Source organism: Scyliorhinus canicula, chromosome 10, assembly GCF_902713615.1.
Source record: "Scyliorhinus canicula chromosome 10, sScyCan1.1, whole genome shotgun sequence".
NCBI lineage: Eukaryota > Metazoa > Chordata > Chondrichthyes > Carcharhiniformes > Scyliorhinidae > Scyliorhinus > Scyliorhinus canicula.
In genome coordinates this window covers 176,715,671-176,739,018 of record NC_052155.1, presented here as the reverse complement: position 1 = coordinate 176,739,018, position 23,348 = coordinate 176,715,671, and the positions used below count along the sequence as shown (strand labels likewise).

General features: G+C 46.7%; 2 protein-coding genes across 6 annotated transcripts in view; one reads left to right on the top strand and one right to left on the bottom strand.

The window, feature by feature from the left end:
• The window catches only part of riok1 (RIO kinase 1 (yeast)), a 35,286-nt gene extending 14,111 nt beyond the window's left edge, over window positions 1-21,175 (bottom strand). Inside the window, exons 1-10 of the mRNA XM_038810211.1 lie at window positions 21,015-21,175; window positions 17,011-17,191; window positions 16,295-16,382; window positions 14,983-15,052; window positions 11,199-11,241; window positions 9,690-9,782; window positions 7,872-7,984; window positions 6,709-6,789; window positions 5,288-5,374; window positions 1,747-1,884 (exon numbers count right to left, since the gene is read on the bottom strand). Coding sequence (XP_038666139.1) covers window positions 1,747-1,884; window positions 5,288-5,374; window positions 6,709-6,789; window positions 7,872-7,984; window positions 9,690-9,782; window positions 11,199-11,241; window positions 14,983-15,052; window positions 16,295-16,382; window positions 17,011-17,191; window positions 21,015-21,112 — 992 coding nt within the window. The 5' untranslated portion in view covers window positions 21,113-21,175. The remainder of the gene's footprint in view (window positions 1-1,746; window positions 1,885-5,287; window positions 5,375-6,708; window positions 6,790-7,871; window positions 7,985-9,689; window positions 9,783-11,198; window positions 11,242-14,982; window positions 15,053-16,294; window positions 16,383-17,010; window positions 17,192-21,014) is intronic.
• Window positions 21,176-22,315: 1,140 nt separating this feature from the next.
• The window catches only part of LOC119972796 (cancer-associated gene 1 protein homolog), a 95,912-nt gene continuing 94,879 nt past the window's right edge, over window positions 22,316-23,348 (top strand). For 4 of the 5 annotated variants that reach the window (XM_038810207.1, XM_038810205.1, XM_038810210.1 and 1 more), the window contains exon 1: window positions 22,316-22,471. In XM_038810207.1, coding sequence (XP_038666135.1) covers window positions 22,401-22,471 — 71 coding nt within the window. In that variant the 5' untranslated portion in view covers window positions 22,316-22,400. The remainder of the gene's footprint in view (window positions 22,472-23,348) is intronic. The other variant, XM_038810208.1, reaches the window with a different exon arrangement.

Below are 23,348 nucleotides of genomic sequence, written 5' to 3'. Positions count from 1 at the left end.
TCACCCTTTATCCCTGGCCCTGCATTACTCCTCCCCCCAGTACTTTCCAATTAGTCCTTGAAAACCCTGATTGCCTCTGCATACATCATGCTCAAGTAGCACATTCCAGAATCTAACCACTCGCTAAGTAAAAGGGTTTTCACTCAATGCCACAATTTGTTCTTTTGCCAATCACCTTTAAATCAACATTCTTTGGTTCTCGGCCCTTCTGTCTTATCTTCTCTGCTCAGACCCCTCTCCACTAAATCTCAACTCAACCTTCTCTTCTCCAAGGAGAACCCCAGCTTCTTCAATCTACCCACACAACCAAACTGAAACCATTCCCCACCTTCTCCAAGTCTCCACAACTTTTCTAAAACACCATACCCAATTCTCCAGTTAAGACCGTACCACAGTGTTGTATGGTTTATCACAATGACCTTGCTTTTGTGCTCTATGCCTCCACCTATAAACCCAGGATTTCAGTCATTCATTCGCTTTCTACCCACATACTGATAGGCTGCAGGCTGACAAACTCTACAAATGTGCTACCAACGAAATCCAGCCACACGGATGCACCACCAATGACTGCTCGAGTTCCAAAGCGCGGAGCTCAATCTCCTCCAGCTGAAACACTATCTGCACTGTCCTGGAATACCCACATGGAACAGGATGTGCAATAAATGGGACTGAGATGCCCTTGCATGCCTCTACTTATTAGCCCAACTAAACTTAACAGAAATAAACTCAAGGTTGTTTTAATAAAAGCTCATTAATTAAGCAATGGTAACTTAGATACTTTGTTCTGAGCTTGACACGCCTCTCTAGCTTAAAGAGTAAAAATTCAACTGCAATACTCACCAGCCAACCCTGCTGTCCTGCGATGCCACTTTCTTATTTTTTTTACATTTGTTAACTTTGAAGGTCCTGGTTCTCCCACAAGTCAGCTCCGAGGCCTGGATCTATTTCCAGCCATTTCTTTGACTCTAAATTCTATGTGATTTCCCCCCATCATAGTCTAGTCCACCCACTGTAATGAAGCTCAACTAAGTTTTCTTTCCTTACTAAAACACCTCTTTTTAAAAAATAGTAATTTGTGTAAAATAGGCATACAATACGGCCGGGAGTGTGTGAGAGAGAAAAACAAATGACTGAAATTACACACAATAAGCAGCCCGAGGCAGGAAATAAATTTACACAGTTCATTGTGAATTATTCCAAGTTTCACTGCTTCCAGGTCCACTATTACTCCTACATTCTATATTGATGTGCAATAATGTGTAATAATCAATAATGTATTGAATAATATGGCAATCATCATGGCCATATCTCACTATCCACTATTAACTCCTCCTTACAACCCATCTGATAAAGCTTTTAATCACACACAGACACCTCCTTCTTTAGCCGTGAGTCAATTTTTTGCCGATTACAGTCTTGCGAACTACCCGTTTTCTGATATTAAAACAGCAATATAAATGCAAGTACTTGCTGCTTCAGTTATTACACATGTCAAAACATTTCTGTAACTTTTGGTGTAAGAAATTACAGAATTACATACTGGTCTTGGTCATTTCAGGATAGGTAAATGCAACAGATAACCTAATAACAATGCACATTTATACAGCGTTCTTAACGTAGAAAACTGCCTCTGTTTTGGACAGGGTATGGAGGAAGTTTGAGAGAAGTTATAAAGGAACAAATGCATTAGAAAGGCTAACGGCTGTCAAGATTCAATAGGTAGAAAGACATCAGGGTACAACTTACAGCAGGTTAAATTCACTGAGATCTGCATGAACCAGCTTGGCATCCTTGTACATTCTTCTCATGTACTGAATAATGAATAGGTATAGTTCACGGGCCTTGGATTCAGACAAGTGAGCATTCTTCAACAGTGGGGCTGGCCTAGGGAATAAAAGGCAAGGCAGTTAAAGCACTGGCTATTAATTCCCTTCACTGCAAAATGTTTGTGTATATTCACTGATTTTTTGTAGCAAAATTGAATTCAAGTCTTCAACAATTTATTTCTAAACTATACATAGAAATTTTTGTGTTTTATAGTGAGATCTTAGTGTACAGATTGCAGGGAACCTATATGTCCATTGATAGCTACTTAAACCCTGTAGAATTATTATCGAGTCATTCCTAAAAATCCTTCTTCAAAACAAGTTGCTCACAAGAAATGAAACAAAAATGTATACAATTTTCTTTTATAGACAATAAAAGAGATATCTGGTTGTGCAACCAACATAAAGTGAGTATGTATGGCATGGTCAACAGGAAAATCAATAGACATTTGAACTTTTGAATTATCTTCAAATATGCAATGTTTTTAATTAGGCTTCATTTATGAGCATTTTGATTATGTTTTAGTATGTTCTTCAAAATTGCAAAGTTTACTCTGCAAATCTATGTTTATTTTACATTTTTAAAGGAGGTTATGACACAAAAGTTGATGTCAGTTAATGTTTAACGTACGGAAAAAGTATTTTGATAAGATATTCTCCCAAGGCATTGACTCCTTTCTGGAGTTGTCCCAGGGTGCCAGAAATAATTTGCTACTTTGTTCAAGTATCTGTGCTTTGAAAGTAGGTGTAGGAGGCTTTTCAACCAATACAAACAAACTCAGTCTAAATCTTGATCACTATTACCACAGTATTCAACAAGTGCAAACATCCTGTGCTGACTACACCCTCCTTAATGTCTCAGCTGTTGCTGTCCTAACTGAAATCAGCTTACCTGGCTGAGAGCAAAGCTGGAACTTTGCTGATTCGTGCGGTTCAGCTACTCATTTAATAAATTCACTTAGGGAGGGATTTACCAGCCAACCCGCCGCATGTTTTTCAGTGGTGGAGGTGACTCACCAGTGAGAATTTCTGGTCCCGCCGTCGTCAACGGGATTTCTCGTTGACTGCATCCTCGTCGCCAGGACACCCGTGAGCCATAGGTGGGACCAGAATATCCCGCTGGCGTGAACAGCCGGTAAATTCCACCTCTAGTCTTTGGGAGAACTAGAGTGGCAAATTAAAGATAAATGGGGCATTCCAAATACTATTAAAAGTTGTGATGTGGAGATGCCGGCGTTGGACTGGGGTGGGCACAGTAAGAAGTCTTACAACACCAGGTTAAAGTCCAACAGGTTTATTTAGAGTCACTGGCTTTCGGAGCGCAGCTCCTTCCTCACCTGAGGAAGGAGCTGCGCTCCGAAAGCTAGTGACTCCAAACAAATCTGTTGGACTTTAACCTGGTGTTATAAGACTTCTTACTATTAAAAGTTGCGCTTAGTTAGGTTAGTGAAATAATTTATCATCAAGAATCAAAGAGCAGATTATATACAGATCAGGAAAATTAAATCTTTGCTTGAGAGTTTTAGAACAATATAAAAATTAGAACTGGCAAAGTAGAAGAGAAACCTAGGGAGTAAATTTGGTATATAAATACATAAATTTTGCAAATAGGAGTAGACCCTTGGGCTCATTAAGCTTCCTTTCGAAAGATTAGCGTCTCCTATTCTTTTCACAGAATATTCTTTTACATCCACTCAATGTCCTTTCAAACCCACTAGTTTTTGTTCTATTACCCTTAGGGTGAAAATGTTCCAATGATATTTAAAATATTAATCTCATTATACTGCTGAGTGGGACTGCCCCTACCCGATTGCACTCAAACACCCACTCAGTCAGATAATCTCCTGAAATGGTTTTCCGAAGCGGCCCCTGCACAGTTACCTCTGGCGTATCCATGAATCTATCATTAGCCTATTTCTGCTCCATATCAACATCATCCAAAGATAACAAAGTCAGGTCCATGTGTATGCTGTGAAATCTGTCTCATCTCACCAATACTTCTCTCAACTCTTCCACTGCCTCTTTGTTATCAGACTGCCTATTTGATATGCAACCCTAGATGAGCAACAATTGGCTCCAATTAAATATGGAGAAGACCACTGCCTTTTGGCTTTGCCACAATCTCCATTCCCTTGCCACCAATTCCATTGCTCTTCCTCCCCACTCACTCAGGCTCTACCAGCCACAGTATCCTATGTGACTCCAAGCTGAGCTTCCAACTCTTGTCCTTCACAAAGACTACTGACTTACAGTTCAATAATATCACCAGTCTCCAACCGTACCTCAGCCTTTCTGCTGCTGGAACAATCATTCATGCTATTGTTACCTTCAATGCTTTCCTAGCCGGACTCCCAGCTTACACCCTCCATTAACCTGAACTCACCCAAAACACGTTCCAGTCACTCATCACCCCTGCATTGCTGACCTACATTGACTCATCCTTACCTTGCTCCCCAACCTCATCCAGCCCTACAATTCTCCAAAAAAATTATTCTAATTCTGGTCTCCAGTGCATCGCACACTTCCAATATTCCACCATTTGTGGCCATGTCTTCACTTGTCTAGACTCCAAGGTCTATATTCCTGCCTATATCCCTCTGCTTCTACACCTCTCTCCCTCCTCTTTCAGAATGCCCAATCTCTTTCACCTAGCCTCTAAGTACCTGTGGTAATATTTCCTTTTCTTGATTACAATTTTGGTTGTTTACGTTCCTGTGATTGCCGTGACACCTATTCCTGTACTGAAGTTTCTACCCAAGTGCAGGTTGTTGCGTAAACTGATGTTCCTTGTTACTTGAATCCTTTGATACGCTCTGTTTATGAATCACTTTATTTCCTTTCATAACCGTGCCAGATTCAGTTCGGCTTAGTGTGCCTATCACTTATTTACAAGTACACCCACCAAAGGTTGAAATGAATGACTTCCACAAAAGCAAAGGATTGATTCCAGGACACACACACATAGGGGAGGTAGTGGTGTTGTCACTGGACTAGTAATCCAGAGAACCAGCGTAATACTTTGGGGATTTGGGTTCTAATCCCAGCACATCATAGAATTTTTTTAAAATCTGGAATTAAAGGGCTAATGACCATGAAACCATTGTTGATTGTTGTAAAAACCATCCAGCTCACTAATGTCCTTTCAGAAAGGAAATCTGCTGTCTTTACCTGGTCTGGCCTGAGATGCGACTCCAGATACATAGTAATGTGTTGACTCTAAAATGTCCTTTGAAATGGCCTAGCAAGTCGCTCAGTTCAATTCACGGGCAATTAAGGATGGGTAATAAATTAATTAAACAAAAAACCACAATCGCCACCATAAACCCCCATTTAACTATCCTATCTTCTTCCAATCCTAGATGAGTATGTGCATAACATACAGCTTTGTTAGCTAAATTATCGAATATCTCTTAAATAAAAAGGTGCAGATTTGAATTCCACAAAAGGAAAAAAATACTCACATATCATCTTTACCAATAAAACCCATAACAAGCACATGACTCCTCAGCATGATGGGTTCTGGACAGGGGATTTCTGCTGTTTGCAACCTATGTCCAAAATAAACAGAATTACATTTAACATCTTTGTAAAATAGATGACCTGGCATTTGCATTTTGCTATCGCAAACATTTAGCATGCTTGCACAGAATACCATCATCGCCTATTTTATCATATTAAATCTGTTTATTTAGAGCAAGTTTTCTGGAGCTGCATTCGAGTGTTCAAATCGTATCGTCCTAGATCTTTATTAGTTCAAGAGAACATATAATTAAAGAATCAATAAAGTGCAAGAGCAAGAATTTCACCGGGCACTCTCCTCTCACACTCTCAAGGCCCAATACCACCCGCACAACAATCACCACCCCCCTTCCCTGGCAAGTCGGGACGCCAGCTGTCCCCAATACGAAGTTCGACAACCTACTCAACCTTCCTGGTTCCCCTCCTGACCTCAAATCTATCCCTTCCCAGAGCCCTCCGCCTCAGCGACTACCTCCGGGTCACATCCCCCAATGGACTCCTTCTGGCTGGCTCCCCACCCTCAGCGACTTTCTCCGGCCTGCCGCCCCATGACCTCCTGCAGATCCTGCCCAGTAACCTCCTCCGGTCGCGGTGTCCTCCACCTCTGGTGACCTCCTTCGCCATCTCTCTTTCCCCCCCCCCCCCCCCCTCCCCCCCAAGCGACCTCCTGTGGCCCCCATCCTCACCCCAGCAACCTCCGGCCCGGCCTCCCCCCACTACCTGGTCCGAGCCCCTCCCACCAGCCTGCTCCAAGCCCCTCAATTTCAATGGACCTTTGAACACATCTGGCTTCTGGCAGGTCGTGCCGTTAAAAAAAGGGGAGTGCTGCCTCTTCACTTCCACTCCAGGCCCCGGGGATGTGCTGCATTGCCTGGATCTCAACCCTGCCCGAGTCAGATGGTCAGGCGAGACAGGCTGGAAAATAAAATAAGTAATTGGGCACGGAGTGGCAATCCGATGCCGATTCCCTATTCCAAGGAAGTTCAGGCATTGTGTTTGTAATAGGCACATGAACATTCTTGCTATTGATCGGGCCACTGTGCAGAATGGACAATAACGTATTCCTTAAGTAAGGGTAGCCAGTTTGTTCTGGAAAACTGGCCTGTTGCCTTGGGGAACAGAGTAGTGTTGGTTGATGTCCCTGGTATCCCTGGCACTATGCTGGAGCAACAAGACAACTTTGGAGGACAATCCAAGTTCTAGTCGGCTTGATTCACAGCACGGAGGGCATTTTAAGAAAATTTGCAAATCTGTTCTAACTTCAAAACCGTGACACTTTTTATAACTAAATTGTAGGCTTGCTATTTTTATACAGCTCTGTATAAAGGCGAATCGAAAAGTCCTGACATGTTACTCATGGTACCTGATTAAATTTCGCATTTCCTTTTCTGCCCAAGTCCTCACCATTTTTCTTGGATTTCCTTTACAATATCCATGGCGGAATCTAGAAAAGAGAGTTACTGCTTCTTTCAATTTTTCTTTATTGTTCAAAAAGCACATTAAATTCAATAAGTTGGTTTCCAAAAGCGTTAATATTTCCAAATCACTACTTCAATTGTTAGGCAAATGCATTTCTTTTAATCTTTCTACAACTAATGGCAGTTCTTGTGCAGATTTTAAATCATCATGAAGAGTGTGAAATACATAACCAGCATTATGAAAGTGAATAAAGCGGAGATCCTGCTGTAACATTAGTAGCTTTAAATATGAAAATACATTGGAGCCATAGATTATTATAAATATCTTTGAAAAACATTGCATGTCCAACCACTTGAATGGCAATGAAAAAGACTTACAGGTAAGAAACATTGAGGATAACAATTACTATGTGGCCCCTGGGATGGTAGACAATTTCAATGTGCAGAAGCTATTCGAAGGCCTGATGATTAACTCAGAGGTTGTAGTTTTCCATTTAAACTACTGCCAATAAAATTTTACCAATTTTTATTGCGTTACCTCAACTATTTCAATGCACTCCTGCTGGTGTCCCATATTCTACACTCCATAAACTTGAGGTCGACCATAATCCTACTGCTATGCTTGCTGATGTACAATGACTCCCAGTTACGCATCATTTTCACTTATAATTTCTCATCCTTGTTTTCAGATCCCTCCGTGCCATTCCTCCCCCGCCCCCGCTCCCAAACCAACAACTCTCCTAGATACCTGCACTCCCCTAATTCTGGCTTATTGCGCATTCCCAATCATAATTGTTCCGCGATTGGTGGACGTGCCTTCAGTTGTCTCGGCCTCCAAGCCCTGGAATTTTCTCCCTACATCTTTTCGTCTCGCCACCTGCTTTTGTCCTTCTTATTTGACCAAGCTTTTGGTCATCTGACCTAATATTGCATGTGTCTTGGTGCTTAAAATGGATATGTATGCATATATGCAATTCATGAATTGTTGTACATAACAGAGGGATAAATACATTCCTCTGGTTTCTACAGTTCACAAATCGCATTTAAGATACTGCGCCTATAAATTAAGAAACTTAACATAGAAAAGAGGAATTTGAGAAAAACCTACCTGAATTCACCACTAACATATTTATCACGATCTTTAAAAATTAAGATTGATGTTTTGTAGATCTTTATTGCTCTGCTTTCTCCAGTGATTGTAGTTGCATGATATACATTTGCCTGTTAGTAAATAGAGACAGAAAGGTGACTTTTAAAGGAGGCTTGAAAGAAGATAGATACTAACTGTAGCCTAAATTATCAGGATGGCGGGACTCGGCCCCTACCATCACAATGACCCAAGGGGTATTGATTGGTATAAGGCGAGACTTCTGCCTCACTGTCCGGAGGAAGTCTCACCTTGGACAGCTGCTGCCCAGCGCTGCAGTGGCCGTAAGAATCACTGCACAGAGCTGCCTAGCAATCGGACCTGGGAACTGGAAGACAAGTGGCAGGGATTCCAGAACAGCGAATGATGTGATCAGGGTCAGGAGGTTGTGTGTATGTGTGTGTGTGGAGGGAGGTCCAGAGGTCACTGGGCCTTAAGGGGATGGGTGCCCCAAGTCAAAAGGGGGCTATAGGGATTCTGACCGAAACGGAGACGGAGACAGGGACACCCCCCCCCCCCCCCACCACCCCCACCTGAGATCCAGCTATGTTCATTTGTGCACCCCAGTCCCCCCCACCAAGCTGTCATCCACCCACTAGCCTAAAATGTAAGGCTGGGTGGCCACTTAAGGGCCTTAATTCGGGCAACGGCCAGCTTCCCCTCAGAGGTCCTGCCCACCCCTGCCAATTATTAATACTAAACTATCCAAACCAAAAGTTTTGTTTCCCAGTTTGCTCTGACCCAACTGGGGTGTTTAAAACACAATTAGTACTATTGGCTTTGGCACCCCAGCAAGGGCAAGGTCAGAGGAGGAAATGGGGCAAGAGTAGATTGCTAAATAGAACAGGGAAAATACTGACTGGTTCCACCTGACAGCATTTCTGAAGTAGCAGAGGAGACCATTGCTGGGAAACAAGGAACTGAAGGTCAAAGAAGCAGCCTTGATGTGTAGAAAGTGGGAGGAGAGTACAGATGAATGGGAGATTGAGAAAGATGTAGAGAAAAAGAGGGGGCGAAGGAGGAGAAGAAAATAGGAAAATGGCAGGTAGAGATGGATGAGGTAGTGAAGCTTTAAGTGACCTGGGGGTGGGGGGGGGGATTCTGAATGCAAATATTGCTCCAAAGGCGTCTGTAAACTGATTTTGCTTCAAGTACAGGTGGGAAGGCAAAGATGAGAGAAGGGCTTCAATCTGAGCAACAGTCAATTTCATCTTGGAGGTGGCGGGGGAGATCAGGTTGTTGACTTGTCAAAGGGTGAAACATTCCAGCTGCATTCTAATTTCCTGTTAAAGTTTTATTGTAATAGTACTGGTTTATTTCCCATTCAATGGATCATTTTATTTTTAACTTTCTTTCCCCCACTATCTCCGGCCATCTTTAGGATTCCCACAAGCACATTGCATTTTGTTTATCGTCAATAATTTTGGCCTCTTCCATGTCAACAGATTGAGAGATTTCAGTACAACATTAAGAGCTTGCTACTCAGTGTTACTGACATTACTTATTGACATTTCCATTGTTGTGGAGTTGTCAATTGGCCATGGCAAGTCATGACTCCCAGAAAGTTTACTTCATCACTCCTTCCCCAGTTCTAATAACCAGCTTTATATTTTCTTATCCCGTTTCCTGTGTCATTCCAAAGTTAAGAATAATTTTGCCATTAGCTGGCCCCATCCCATAACTATGGTTAGCATGTGCTGAGAAAACTTAACATTTAGAGGGGGACAGTACATACTTTTCACGATAAAGTGATTCTCATCGCCTTTAGAAAGGATTTACCTCCTTGCCTGTACTGATACATCCATGGATTTGTGAGATCACTCCTCTGCTCAGCATTTTAAAGAGAATCATTCGAGTTCTCGGATCTAATACCTGAAAAATGGTAAAAGCTGGAGTTTTAAAAAAACATTGATTTACAGTAACTGAACAGATGCTTGCGCAATGCAGTAGACCAAATGTACACTCAAGGCAATCTCTCCAAAGTCTCTCACATAGATACATAGAAGATAGGAGCAGGAGGAGGCCTTTTGGCCCTTCGAGCCTGCTCCGCCATTCATCACGATCATGGCTGATCATCCAATTCAATAGCCTAATCCTGCTTTCTCCCCATAGCCTTTGATCCCATTCTCTCCAAGTGCTATATTGAGCCGCCTCTTGAATATATTCAATGTTTTAGCATCAACTACTTCCTGTGGCAATGAATTCTACAGCCTCACCACTCTGTGAAGAAATGTCTCCTTATCTCTGTCCAAAGTGGTTTACCCTGAATCCTCGGACTGTGACATCCATCTTGGAGCTACTGAGGAGGGAAACGGAAACTCAAAATAGGGGGTCTTTACAGGACCAGAAAAGTCCATGTTTTATGTTGCATTAGACAAAGCCAAAAATTTTAGCTAATTTTATTTTATTTGGGTTTTCAAACAGAAAATGACCTCCCAACTTTCCATTTCCTGGAGTACTTATTTAAAAATATAAATAATTTAGCATGTCAGTAACCCAATTCTGGCTGCATAATGAATATGTTTTATACCAAATAAAAGTCTGCACCTTTCATTTCACCTGCTGCTTCAAAATGGCCAGACAGTTCCATTTTAACAAAAAGAAAACTGTATGTGGATAATTGGAAATGTCAGATAAATTGTGAAGGCAATTTTTCTGCCACAATATTTGATACTTAATTATGTACACATTTCTGCTCTGGAGTTATAAATTATACATATTAAAATAGCAATACAAAAATTCTAACTTTTATAAATATGCAATATGCTATGTGCTTTGGGATGTTTATTAATTAAAGGTGCCATATAAATAATAAGAATAATCTTTATTAGTATCACAAGTTACATTAACACTGCAATGAAGTTACTGTGAAAATCTCCTAGTCGCCACACTCTGGCACCTGTTCGAGTACACCGAGCGAGAATTCAGAATGTCCAATTCACTTAACAAACACATATTTCAGGACTCGTGGGAGGAAACCGGAGCATCCGGAGGAAACCCACGCAGGCACGGGGAGAACATGCAGATTCCGTACAGACAGTGAACCAAGCTGGGAATTGAACCTAGAATCCTGGCGCTGTGAAGCAACAGCACTAACCACTGTGCTACCATGCCGCAGTACAAGTTGCTGTTATATATTTCACGAGTACAAATCTTTAAACACTTGTTGATTTACTGAAACATACCAATGTTATGCGCATCCTGGTTAAAGGTAGCATTGCAACATACATCATTTCTCTGAGCTACTCAAGCACATGTATGTTTTTCATTCATATAATTGATCATTACCTGTTCTACAGTGGCTCGGTCAGATTTATCTTTAACTCTGAACCTAAAAAAAAGTCAGTAATGAAGAAAGTTAAACCAGCTCAAATACACGTCAGGTTATGCACAGTGTAATGCAACATTCCAGATACAACATAACTGTGGCAAACAACAGATTTAAAAACCTGTAAAGAGAAAATACCCCATTTATCTTAACTGCCTCATCCTGCCCTGCTATCTTCAGAGATCTGTGAACATCCATTCCAAAGTCCTTCTACACTTCTTAAATGTCCTACCATTTATTTTATGTTTCCATGGCTTGTTTGCCAACCCAGTGGCTCAGATCTTCCGATCAGTCCCACCACTCTCTCTGGGAACTGCCTGCAAAGTTTGATGGGCAATTCCTCTGCTCTACGGGACCTTCCAAAGTCTCTGGCTCCAAGTTAGTGCATGACTTCAAACATTTATTTACCTGGCTGATTACCCAGGAAATTTTAGTTGGAAAAATCCTAGTATTCTCGTGGATAACCAAACAAGTGACACTCCCCCTAGCCCAACTACTCCCCCTGATACCGACCCCTCCCCCGACTACCTAACCTGACCCAGCGACTCCCTCCCCGAAACCCCACCTAACCCCTGAACCACCGACTCCCCGCCCAACCTGATAACTCCTCCTGACCAAGCCCAATTATCCTTAACCCACCTGCCACCTTACCCACCCTTCCATTTACATACCTACATATTCAGCCACATACTAAAACACTGAAAAGCTGTTTAAATGTTCCAAAGCTTTTCAGTGCATCAGTAAAACAAGGGCATGGCTTGCCTCCCACCTGACATGCTAGCATTATGAGGAAGCAGTTTAATGGAAGACAACTCCACTTCTGAAGAAGCTGGGACCAGAAGACCTGGCCAGAAATGCATAGCTCCATTGTGGCACTGCAAAATAGGAGCAGTGAACAATCCAACAGGAATTGCTGCTTCCTGGAACAGACCACCACCTCAAATGGCTCTCAACTGAATTATATTTGTAATCTTTCTGCCCACATATGCCACAAAAGCAAGGGTCCTATTACGGAGCTCTATGGGACCCTCCCCAGGCTTTCTCAAAACCACTTGTAGACCATTCATTACATTCAGATATTAAAAAAATTGGCCTACTTTTGCTGGAGCAGGGAAACATAAGGCCTACCCCTGTTACTTTAATTTGCTGCAGCACGTGCAAATTTTAAAATACTTCGCATAAAGTTGCTGGAAGCACAAGCATATAATGGCATAGCGAGGGCAACAGGGCACCTGGGACATATCTCCTTAAACAGTGAGATTAAAGGATTGAGAAATAGTGGAAGAACTGAGAATGAACTCCATGTCATATCAGATACAGAAAGGGAAACAGAGGGAAAGAAAGAAGGTCGTCTTCCTCTTTTGATTCAAAGAAAAAAAATGTAAACTTAAAATTTGACATTTTTTATATTTTACAGTTCACTGGGGAAGGATTGCGGCTTGATTGGTTGGGAAGGATTGATTGGCAATCATTAACAAGTAATATATCGCTAAAAGGGTATTTACTAGACAAATCTATATGGTAGATTTAACGAGAAATTAGTGTGCAAATGCAGCAATTTCATGAATATCATCATGTGAATGTGGTGGGCGAGAAACCATCTTCACAAAGCAAATCCAGGGAAGGAGAAATGCTACAAACAGCCAGCAATTTACAATTCACAGGGTTTCCTTTCCATTCCACAGACTGACCAATGTGCGCATCAGTGACAGTTTGCATCATTGAGATGCCATCATTATTTTGCAGCAATAATTTAGCTCTAATCCAATCTGAATTACACATTTTAGGCAGTACCTGAAGGCTAAACTAAACGCTAGGATTCATTAGCTAACACCATCACTATAAGGACTACAGTAGCTCAATCGTAAGCCACATGGTAATTGTTTCAAGGGAACTACTGATGACATGGTGGCACAATGATCAGCACTGTTGCCTCACAGTGCCAGGGACCGGAATTCAACTCCAGCTTTGGGTGACTGTGTATGGAGTTTGCACGTGATCCCTGTGTCTGCGTGGGTTTCCTCTGGGAGCTCCGGTTTCCTCCCACAGCCCAAAGATGTGCAGGTTAGATGGATTAGCCATTCTAAAGTTTCCCCTTCGTGTCTGAAGGTGTGCAGCTAGGGCGAGGTTACAGGGATAGGGTGGGACAATAGATCCAGGTAGGATGCTCTTGCAGAGGGTCAGAGCAGACTCAATGGGCCAAATGACCTCCTTATGCACTGTAAGGATTCGAAATAACATGGTCATGCCAGCAATTTACAGAACCAGAGAACAAATTAAAATAAAGCTCAACTTAAATGTCTTATTTGTCCCTCTATATTTCTTGTGTTGTTTTCCTCAAGAGGTTCGACTTATTTTTGGGCTCTGCCCCATGGATAATAATCATTGCAGCCAACCCTAACATTTGCACTTCCAGCAGGAGTCTGTAGCCATCTAAGATGGACACTGGGCTACAAAATGGAGAACTGCTAAGGCTGCAGGGAAAAACAGTCTTAGTGAGGACAAACAGCTTGCAGAAGACTGTTTTGCATTTTGCACGTACAGAAACCAGTTTCTAGCCAGGTGCCGAGTTTCAGCCAAAGGTGCAAATGGGAAACAGATCTGCATAGTAATGAGGTGATCCAGATCCAGACCCCGGACAATAGAAACATTTAAGTATCAATGGATACTTTTCCATAGACGCCCAGACAGAATGGCGCCAAAGCAACCAACACAAAGAGCCGTAGGGACCGCCCCACCCATCGAGGAACGACCCTAAGATTGGGGAGTTTGAAAGATATCGATTGGGAAAGACCCAATCGATACCTAGCAGGTGAAAGAACCCGCCCCAAGGGGCACGGACTTCTAGGACCTATAAGAGTAGGTCCCGCACATGGTTCGGTCTGTTGTTTGCTCCGGCCCAGGTCTGTTGTTTTGCTCCGGCCCAGACCTGTTACATCACATCCTGACTCCAGTTTCATCACCGGCCGTTGAGCCTCAGCCATCGAACTGTAAGCGCCAACACAACGATCGCTACGTGATCCAGACCTTGCTAGCCCTTGACAACTTTGCGAATCAGAAAGTTACAGACCAAGAACGGGACGAAGGCCTTGCTCCCTGATCTTGCCTGTTCCTGTCTAGATAAGTATTTAGTTGTTTAGTATTAGAAGTAAGTTAGTCTCTTTAGCGTATGCATGTGTATTTATTATATTTGTTATAATAAACACCAATCGTTTGGACTTACTAATCGGTGTACGGATTTATTACTTTGAACCCGACCTTGATATACTTGCGACGGTATCTAAATACGGCACCTGGCGACTCCGAGCATAATTACACATACAGAGCCATAGTAGTGTTAAGCACACGGCCTTTAAACGGAGGCGTGTTAATCACACTCCAGTAAAACGAGCAACAAGTCAATGAACAGCAAACAGAAGTAGCAGCTCTGGCTCATTCACCTGTCCTTAACCACTTAGCTTGGAGATCAATTATAGCATCCGGGTTGCTGTCCCAGTTGATATCATCTAACTCATCACAGACTCAGGATTGAACCTGAAATCTGATAAAATAGCTCAGTTACTCACTGGATAAATTAGTTCAGCCACTAATGGAACTATCTTTCTTTAGCTATCAATAACCGTAATGCAATAGAAATCTGTATTTGTAAAAAAAATAAGAATACACATCGTATTATTTACACTAATAAAAACTGCTCAAATGTGATACTCATTTTAAAATTTTACCTCTCCAAATTTTACTTACATGTCTGTATGTTTCTGCCTTGACTTTTCAGTTACCCTGTTTATCACAGAGTCATCAAAATTTAGTTTATCTGACAAAAAAAGTTGAAAGACGAGAAATTATTCTTCAGAAAAGACGTTTCTGCACCCATCACCAAGATCTATCTTCTTGTAATGATGGTAACATACAGGCTGCATTAGAGCTTTCCTTACACCTAACAACATGAACCACTGAAAAACTGGATAGGCAGGGAAGTGGCCTATCCCTCGACTTCTGAAATGAAATGAAAATGAAAATCGCTTATTGTCACAAGGGGGCTTCAAATGTAGTTACTGTGAAAAGCCCCTAGTCGCCACATTCCGGCGCCTGTTCGGGGAGGCTGGTACGGGAATTGAACCGTGCTGCTGGCCTGCCTTGGTCTGCTTTAAAAGCCAGCGATTTAGCCCAGAGTGCCAAACCAGCCCTTGTAGTATCTGACAATACTACTTTACAATTAGTCATTAGGAGGCGCATGATACCGACCCAGTTTTAATGCATCTCTAGTTTCCTTCTGGCTCTCCCTGTAAAGATGCATTCTGGCATAATTTAGTGCGCTGAGATTTGAAATTCAACGTCTCAGGAAAAAGCATGACCTCACCTCCTATCCATCTGTACCAAATTGCTACATCACAAGGGTTCAATGCATAATAAATGAACAAAAAGGTCAAAAACTCAAATAGAAATGTTATGATCATTTCGTTGAATTTGAACTCAATTCCGTATCATAGGTCAAGTGTCCATTTTATGTAAAATGAACTAAACGATATAATAATAATCTTTATTAGTGCCACAAGTAGGCGTATATTAACACTGCAATGAAGTTACTGTGAAAATCCCCATGTCACCCACCACACTCCGTGGCTGTTTGGGTAGACAGAGAGAATTCAGAATGTCCAATTCACCTAACAAGTCTTTTGGGACTTGCGGGAGGAAACCAGAGCACCCGGAGGAAACCCACGCAGATGCAGGGAGAACGTACAGGCTCTGCACAGACAGTGACCCAAGCCGCGTATCGAACCTGGGACCCCGGCGCTGCAAAGCAACAGTGCTAATCACGGTGCTACCGTGCCACCCAGGCAGCATGCAAAAAAAATTTGCAGTTTAAAGTTAACAGAATTCAGAAGTTTTATATTTGTTTGGCAAATAATTTGCAGTTATAAAGCCATGGAAACACCACTCACTCAAGTACTGAATATTACAGATAATTTAGTTGAACAACTTAAACAACCAAATATATTTTATTAAATCAAGTTATTTCATCTACTTGGAACAGGTTCTGTCCCAACAAACTTACCAAGGTTAATTTTATGCTCAAACCTTCTCAGAACCTTGTCCGTAGGAGTGGACATCTTTGCCAAATTACCAGAAGTCTGTCGATTTGCCTGAAATGACACAACAAAGAAACAATGAATCACATTTTGTCACAGGCTTAAAATTAAGATTAGACCTTAGTAATAAACGAGCATATGTTAACATTAAGAAACAGTTAACTACAATACACAAGACAAAAGATTCCTGTTCATCAAATTTTAACATACAAGATTAGTACAAGAAAAATACTACAGAATCCACCATTATAAGAGGCTTTAAAACAAATGAAATGTCTAGGTGAACTTTAATAACAATTAAAACTCAAGTACATATTGCTTTATTTACATAGCTACTAAATGCAATGTGCTTTAACAACATGGTTTGCTTAAATTTGTTTTCAATTTACACAAAATTTCTCAAATATATGAGGAGTTCTGGATTTGGAACACAGAGAAGCATTCAATAATACAAGACAAAATTGTCCGACTGTTTTATTCTTAGTTAATTTCATCACTGAATATGGTGAACGCCTCAGGAAAGTGAATTAACTCAAAATTCTTCGAATCAGATAGCAGCAGAATTATGCATGTCGACTTGTTTTAAATAAAAGATCGGGACCAATATGGTCTTCCATTTTCCACTGTAAACAACCAAATAAGTGATGTCAACATTGAATGAAATTTCAAAGCAGCGGTCTACCTGTTGGTTATAACCCCTGGAAGCAGTGTAGCGCTTGGTGAAGTCTCCATCACAATCATCCCAGTCCCAGTCTTCACCATCATCACTCTCAATATAAGTTTCTTCTTTGTCCGAGTTGTTCAGATGCAGACTCTTGACGTTTTTTGCTGCCTCTTTTGTTTTCTCAGGACAGCCATCATCACTAAACAACAAAAACTGGCATTTACAGAGCACTTGTGACATAGTAAAACATCCCAAGATGCTGGACAGGAGTGCTACCAAACAAAATTTTAAAATGCCACAAAAGGAGACGTTGGGGAAAATCACTAAAAGCTTGGTTATAGAGAGGTAAGTTTTAAGGAGTGTCTTAAAGTGAGGTAGATAGGTGGAGAGGTGTAGGGAGGTTTACAGCCTAGACAGTAAAAGCATGCAGCCAGGGTGGAAGGACAAAAATAGGGATATGCAAGATGCCAGAATTGGAGTGCAGAGCTCACGAAAGGTGATCTAGATCTAGAGGAGATTACAGGGCAGGAAGAGATAGCTGAGGCCATGGAGGGATTTGAAAACAAGATTCAGAATGTTAAAGCCGCAGTCTTGTCTGATGGGGTGCCATTGTAGGCCAGTGGCTGATGGATAGAGAGGACACTAGAAATTAGGATAGTTTTGGATAAGCTCCAGGTTATGGAATTGGGAGTATGGCCAGGAGAGCACTGGAATAGTCATGGCATGGATCGGGGGGTGGCGAGAGGGGGAAGGGGGGGGCGAGAGGGGGGAAGGGGTGGCGAAGGGGGAAGGGGGTGGCGAGAGGGGGGGAAGGGGGTGGCGAGAGGGGGAAGGGAAGGGGGGGTGCGAGAGGGGGGAAGGGGGTGGCGAGAGGGGGAAGGGTGGAGAGGGGGGAAGGGGGGGGGCGAGAGGGGAAGGGGTGGCAGAGGGGGGAGGGGGGGTGGCGAGAGGGGGGAAGGGGGGTGGCGAGAGGGGGGAAGGGGGGGGTGGCGAGAGGGGGAAGGGGGGTGGCGAGAGGGGGGAAGGGGGTGGCGAGAGGGGGGAAGGGGGGGGGGAGAGGGGGGAAGGGGGTGGCGAGAGGGGGGAAGGGGGTGGCGAGAGGGGGGAAGGGGGGGGTGGCGAGAGGGGGGAAGGGGTGGCGAGAGGGGGAGGGGTGGCGAGAGGGGGAAGGGGGGTGGCGAGAGGGGGGGAAGGGGGGTGGCGAGAGGGGGGGATGGGGTGGCGAGAGGGGGGATGGGGGTGGCGAGAGGGGGGGATGGGGGTGGCGAGAGGGGGGGATGGGGGGTGGCGAGAGGGGGGATGGGGATGGCGAGAGGGGGGATGGGGTGGCGAGAGGGGGGTGGCGAGAGGGGGGAGGCGAGAGGGGGGAGGCGAGAGGGGGGAGGGGTGGTGAGAGGGGGTGGCGAGAGGGGGGAAGGGGGTGGCGAGGAGGGGGGAAGGGGGTGGCGAGGAGGGGGGAAGGGGGGTGGCGAGAGGGGGGAAGGGGGGTGGCGAGAGGGGGGAAGGGGGTGGCGAGAGGGGGGAAGGGGGTGGCGAGAGGGGGGAAGGGGGTGGCGAGAGGGGGGGAAGGGGGTGGCGAGAGGGGGGAAGGGGGTGGCGAGAGGGGGGAAGGGGGTGGCGAGAGGGGGGAAGGGGTGGCGAGAGGGGGGAAGGGGGTGGCGAGAGGGGGGAAGGGGGTGGCGAGAGGGGGGAAGGGGGTGGCGGAGAGGGGGGAAGGGGGGTGGCGAGAGGGGGGGAGGGGGTGCCGAGAGGGGAAGGGGGGGGTGGCGAGAGGGGGAAGGGGGTGGCGAGAGGGGAAGGGGGTGGCGAGAGGGGGGAAGGGGGTGCAGAGAGGGGGGAAGGGGTGCAGAGAGGGGGGAAGGGGGTGCAGAGAGGGGGAAAGGGGGTGGCGAGAGGGGGAAGACGGGCGGCGAGAGGGGGAAGACGGGCGGCGAGAGGGGGAAGACGGGCGGCGAGAGGGGGAAGAGGGGCGGCGAGAGGGGGAAGAGGGGCGGCGAGAGGGGGGAAGGGGGCGGCGAGAGGGGGGAAGGGGTGGTGAGAAGGGTGGCGAGAGGGGGAAGGGGGTGGCAAGAGGGGGAGGCGAGAGGGGGAAGGGGGGTGGCGAGAGGGGGTGAAGGGGGGTGGCGAGAGGGGGAAGGGGTGGCGAGAGGGGGAAAGGGGGTGGCAAGAGGGGGGAAGGGGGTGGCAAGAGGTGAGGGGCAAAGGGGGGTGGCAAGAGGTGAGGGGCAAAGGGGGGTGGCAAGAGGTGAGGGGCAAAGGGGGGTGGCGAGAGGGGGAAGACGGGCGGCGAGAGGGGGAAGACGGGCGGCGAGAGGGGGAAGGGGGACGGCGAGGGGTGGGCAGGGGACGGCGAGGGGTGGGCAGGGGACGGCGAGGGGTGGGCAGGGGACGGCGAGGGGTGGGCAGGGGACGGCGAGGGGTGGGCAGGGGACGGCGAGGGGTGGGCAGGGGACGGCGAGGGGTGGGCAGGGGACGGCGAGGGGTGGGCAGGGGACGGCGAGGGGTGGGCAGGGGACGGCGAGGGGTGGGCAGGGGACGGCGAGGGGTGGGCAGGGGACGGCGAGGGGTGGGCAGGGGACGGCGAGGGGTGGGCAGGGGACGGCGAGGGGTGGGCAGGGGACGGCGAGGGGTGGGCAGGGGACGGCGAGGGGTGGGCAGGGGACGGCGAGGGGTGGGCAGGGGACGGCGAGGGGTGGGCAGGGGACGGCGAGGGGTGGGCAGGGGACGGCGAGGGGTGGGCAGGGGACGGCGAGGGGTGGGCAGGGGACGGCGAGGGGTGGGCAGGGGACGGCGAGGGGTGGGCAGGGGACGGCGAGGGGTGGGCAGGGGAAGGTGAGGGGTGGGCAGGGGAAGGTGAGGGGTGGGCAGGGGACGGCGAGGGGTGGGCAGGGGAAGGTGAGGAGTGGGCAGGGGAAGGTGAGGAGTGGGCAGGGGAAGGTGAGGGGTGGGCAGGGGAAGGTGAGGGGTGGGCAGGGGAAGGTGAGGGGGTGGGCAGGGGACGGTGAGGAGTGGGCAGGGGACGGTGAGGAGTGGGCAGGGGAAGGTGAGGAGTGGGCAGGGGAAGGTGAGGAGTGGGCAGGGGAAGGTGAGGAGTGGGCAGGGGGAGGTGAGGGGTGGGCAGGGGATGGGCGGGGATGGCGAGGGGTGGGCGGGGATGGCGAGGGGTGGGCAGGGGATGGCGAGGGGTGGGCAGGGGATGGCGAGGGGTGGGCAGGGGATGGCGAGGGGTGGGCAGGGGATGGCGAGGGGTGGGCAGGGGATGGCGAGGGGTGGGCAGGGGATGGCGAGGGGTGGGCAGGGGATGGCGAGGGGTGGGCAGGGGATGGCGAGGGGTGGGCAGGGGATGGCGAGGGGTGGGCAGGGGATGGCGAGGGGTAGGCAGGGGATGGCGAGGGGTGGGCAGGGGATGGCGAGGGGTGGGCAGGGGATGGCGAGGGGTGGGCAGGGGATGGCGAGGGGTGGGCAGGGGATGGCGAGGGGTGGGCAGGGGATGGCGAGGGGTGGGCAGGGGATGGCGAGGGGTGGGCAGGGGATGGCGAGGGGTGGGCAGGGGATGGCGAGGGGTGGGCAGGGGATGGCGAGGGGTGGGCAGGGGATGGCGAGGGGTGGGCAGGGGGGATGGCGAGGGGGGCAGGGGGGATGGCGAGGGGGGCAGGGGGGATGGCGAGGGGGGCAGGGGGGATGGCGAGGGGGGCAGGGGGGATGGCGAGGGGGGCAGGGGGGATGGCGAGGGGGGCAGGGGGGATGGCGAGGGGGGCAGGGGGGATGGCGAGGGGGGCAGGGGGATGGTGAGGGGGGGCAGGGGGGATGGTGAGAGGGGGGCAGGGGGGATGGTGAGAGGGGGGCAGGGGGGATGGTGAGAGGGGGGCAGGGGGGATGGTGAGAAGGGGGCAGGGGATGGTGAGAGGGGGGGGGGATGGCGAGAGGGGGGCAGGGGATGGTGAGGGGAGGGGGGGAGGCAATAGCCGGAATGAGAGACTCGGTCCCTGGGGCCCGGGCCGGTCTCCCGGCTCCTCCTGTACCTGTGCTCGGACTCGGCATCGTCAAACTGCCCGGGGAGCGGGGAGAGGCCCCGGGCTCTGCTCATCCCCCGGTAACGGCCAGGACACGAGGCGGCCATGACAACGGCGGCCGCGCCGGTACTGCTCCGTCCGAATGAACGCGTTTTCGAAACGCCGAACCAGAAACGCCAAAATTCAACCCAGAATGGCCAGCTCAGATTCTCCACTCAGCAGCGTTCATGGTTATAAACTGGGGCGGCCTTTCTTTAAAATATAGCCAATTCAGTGATGGTGTTGACAGGTTAATTTAAAAAGGTTCCACAAAGTTAGAAAAGTCCGCCCTCATAACATTTCCATTTCATTTGACTTATTCCCCCGACCAATTTCATCAACGATTCAAAACTACTGTCAGTGAATAACCCACCTCGACCTAAAAAGTTCTGAAAACAAACCAAAAATTGTTTTTTTTTTTTGCAATATTTCTCTAACAGCGAGCAACCCAAGGTTTATTGTGACTACGGTTCAAAATGTGTTTGCTGGGCGTGTGGACGGGAGTGGAAAGACTAATAACATGACTTTTAAAGTTTTACACGTTTCTTTTATGCACGTGAGGTTGACTCCTTGTTTACAAAAAAATCTTTTAACGATTTTTTTGAATGATAACATGGAAGCGACCTTCCTCGGTTTCTAAACAGATATGTATATATAAATAGTTGTTCTATAGATGGACGTGTTTAGAAATATATATTTCAGAGAAGAATGCAGCCGAGTTAATAGAAATGCAGGTACTAAAAGTAATGTGAGGAGTAATAAAAGTAATACCTATTGTTTAATAGATGATGATATCGAAGTACCCGGTGTCGTTATATATAATGTGTGTGTGTGTGTATATATATATATTAGAGAATACAGCTGCTATTCTAAAAATACAGGTAATAAAAGTAGTGATAAGAAATAAAAAGTATTCGTTTTATATGCATGTATTATAGAATGTGTTTATATATATTTTAAGAACACACCTAAAATTATAGAAAAGCAGATAGTAAAAGTAATGTGATCAGCAATAAAAGTAATAAAATTATTTTTGGAGGGTAACATTTAAGTCGCCTGTGTCGTTTTATATATATTGCATTCATAAATATCTCGGAGAAGAATCCAGCTGAGATTATGGGAAATACTGGTAAAAGTGACTGCCGGCCCTTTCCCGCCAGCACAATGTTGCCAATGGGTGACGTCATGGAGCAACGCGAGGTGTAACGAAACGGGGCTATTGTGACGTCACAAAAGGGGGGGGGGCGAGTGACGCCATGCGTGGTCTGAGCCGCATGGCGCGCGGGGCGGGACGAGCTCAGGTGTGAATTGACGAGGCAGCGCCTTGGGAGGCTATCACCAGGCGGCACAGTGCAAATGGACAACAACACCTGGCTCTCCTCCCTCTGTCTCACTGACTATGGTACCGTGAAGGATGGCAGCAAATGGTGAGCGTTTTCAATTGAACTGCCAGGCAAAGTAAGCCAGCTATACCAGAGGGCAGAGTAACACAGATGAATCGTGCCACCCTTCCATTGTTTATTGTTTGTAGGTTGCCAGCTTGTGTTGCTAGAGGTTTCCATACTTGGCTTGCCCTCCATGCTCCAGCTATTACTGGACCAAAAATCCACAATGCGGGCACATGGCCTTCCTACACCAACTGGAAAACTCATTTCCCAATTGGATGATGCTTGACTGTCAGCCCAACAACCTTCTTATTACCCCCATTTTTAATATTTTAATTAAACACTCAAAGAAAATGACTGACATACTTTTTTAATACCCCAATGGCATTTTTCCAGCATTGCTCATCAATTTCTGGAGACTCAAAGCTGCAACTGAAGGATTGGTGATCCTGCTTTCTATGGGTGGTGTAGTGGTAATATCACTGGACTAGTAATCCAGAGGCCTAGCCTAATGTTGCCAGGGCATAGATTCACATCCCACTATGACATCTAGTGAAATTTAAATTCAATTAAGAAAATCTGGAATTGCAAGCTCGTCCCAGTAACGTAACGGTGACCATGAAGATATCATCGATTGTCCTAAAAGACCATCTAGTCACTGATGCCCTTTGTGGAAGAAAATCTGCTGTCCTTACCTGGTCTGGTCTACATGTGGCTCCTGTTGCACAATAATGTGGCTGACCCTTAACTGTCCTCAAAATGGCCTAGCCAGTCACTCATTTTGAGGGCAATTCAGGATGGGCAACAAATGATGGCCTTGCTAGTGATGCCCACATCCCATGACATAATAAATATTCTACCCACGTGGGCAATGAGATTCTCTGTGTCCCATCTGATCAGACAGGTGAGGCTGCGGTGT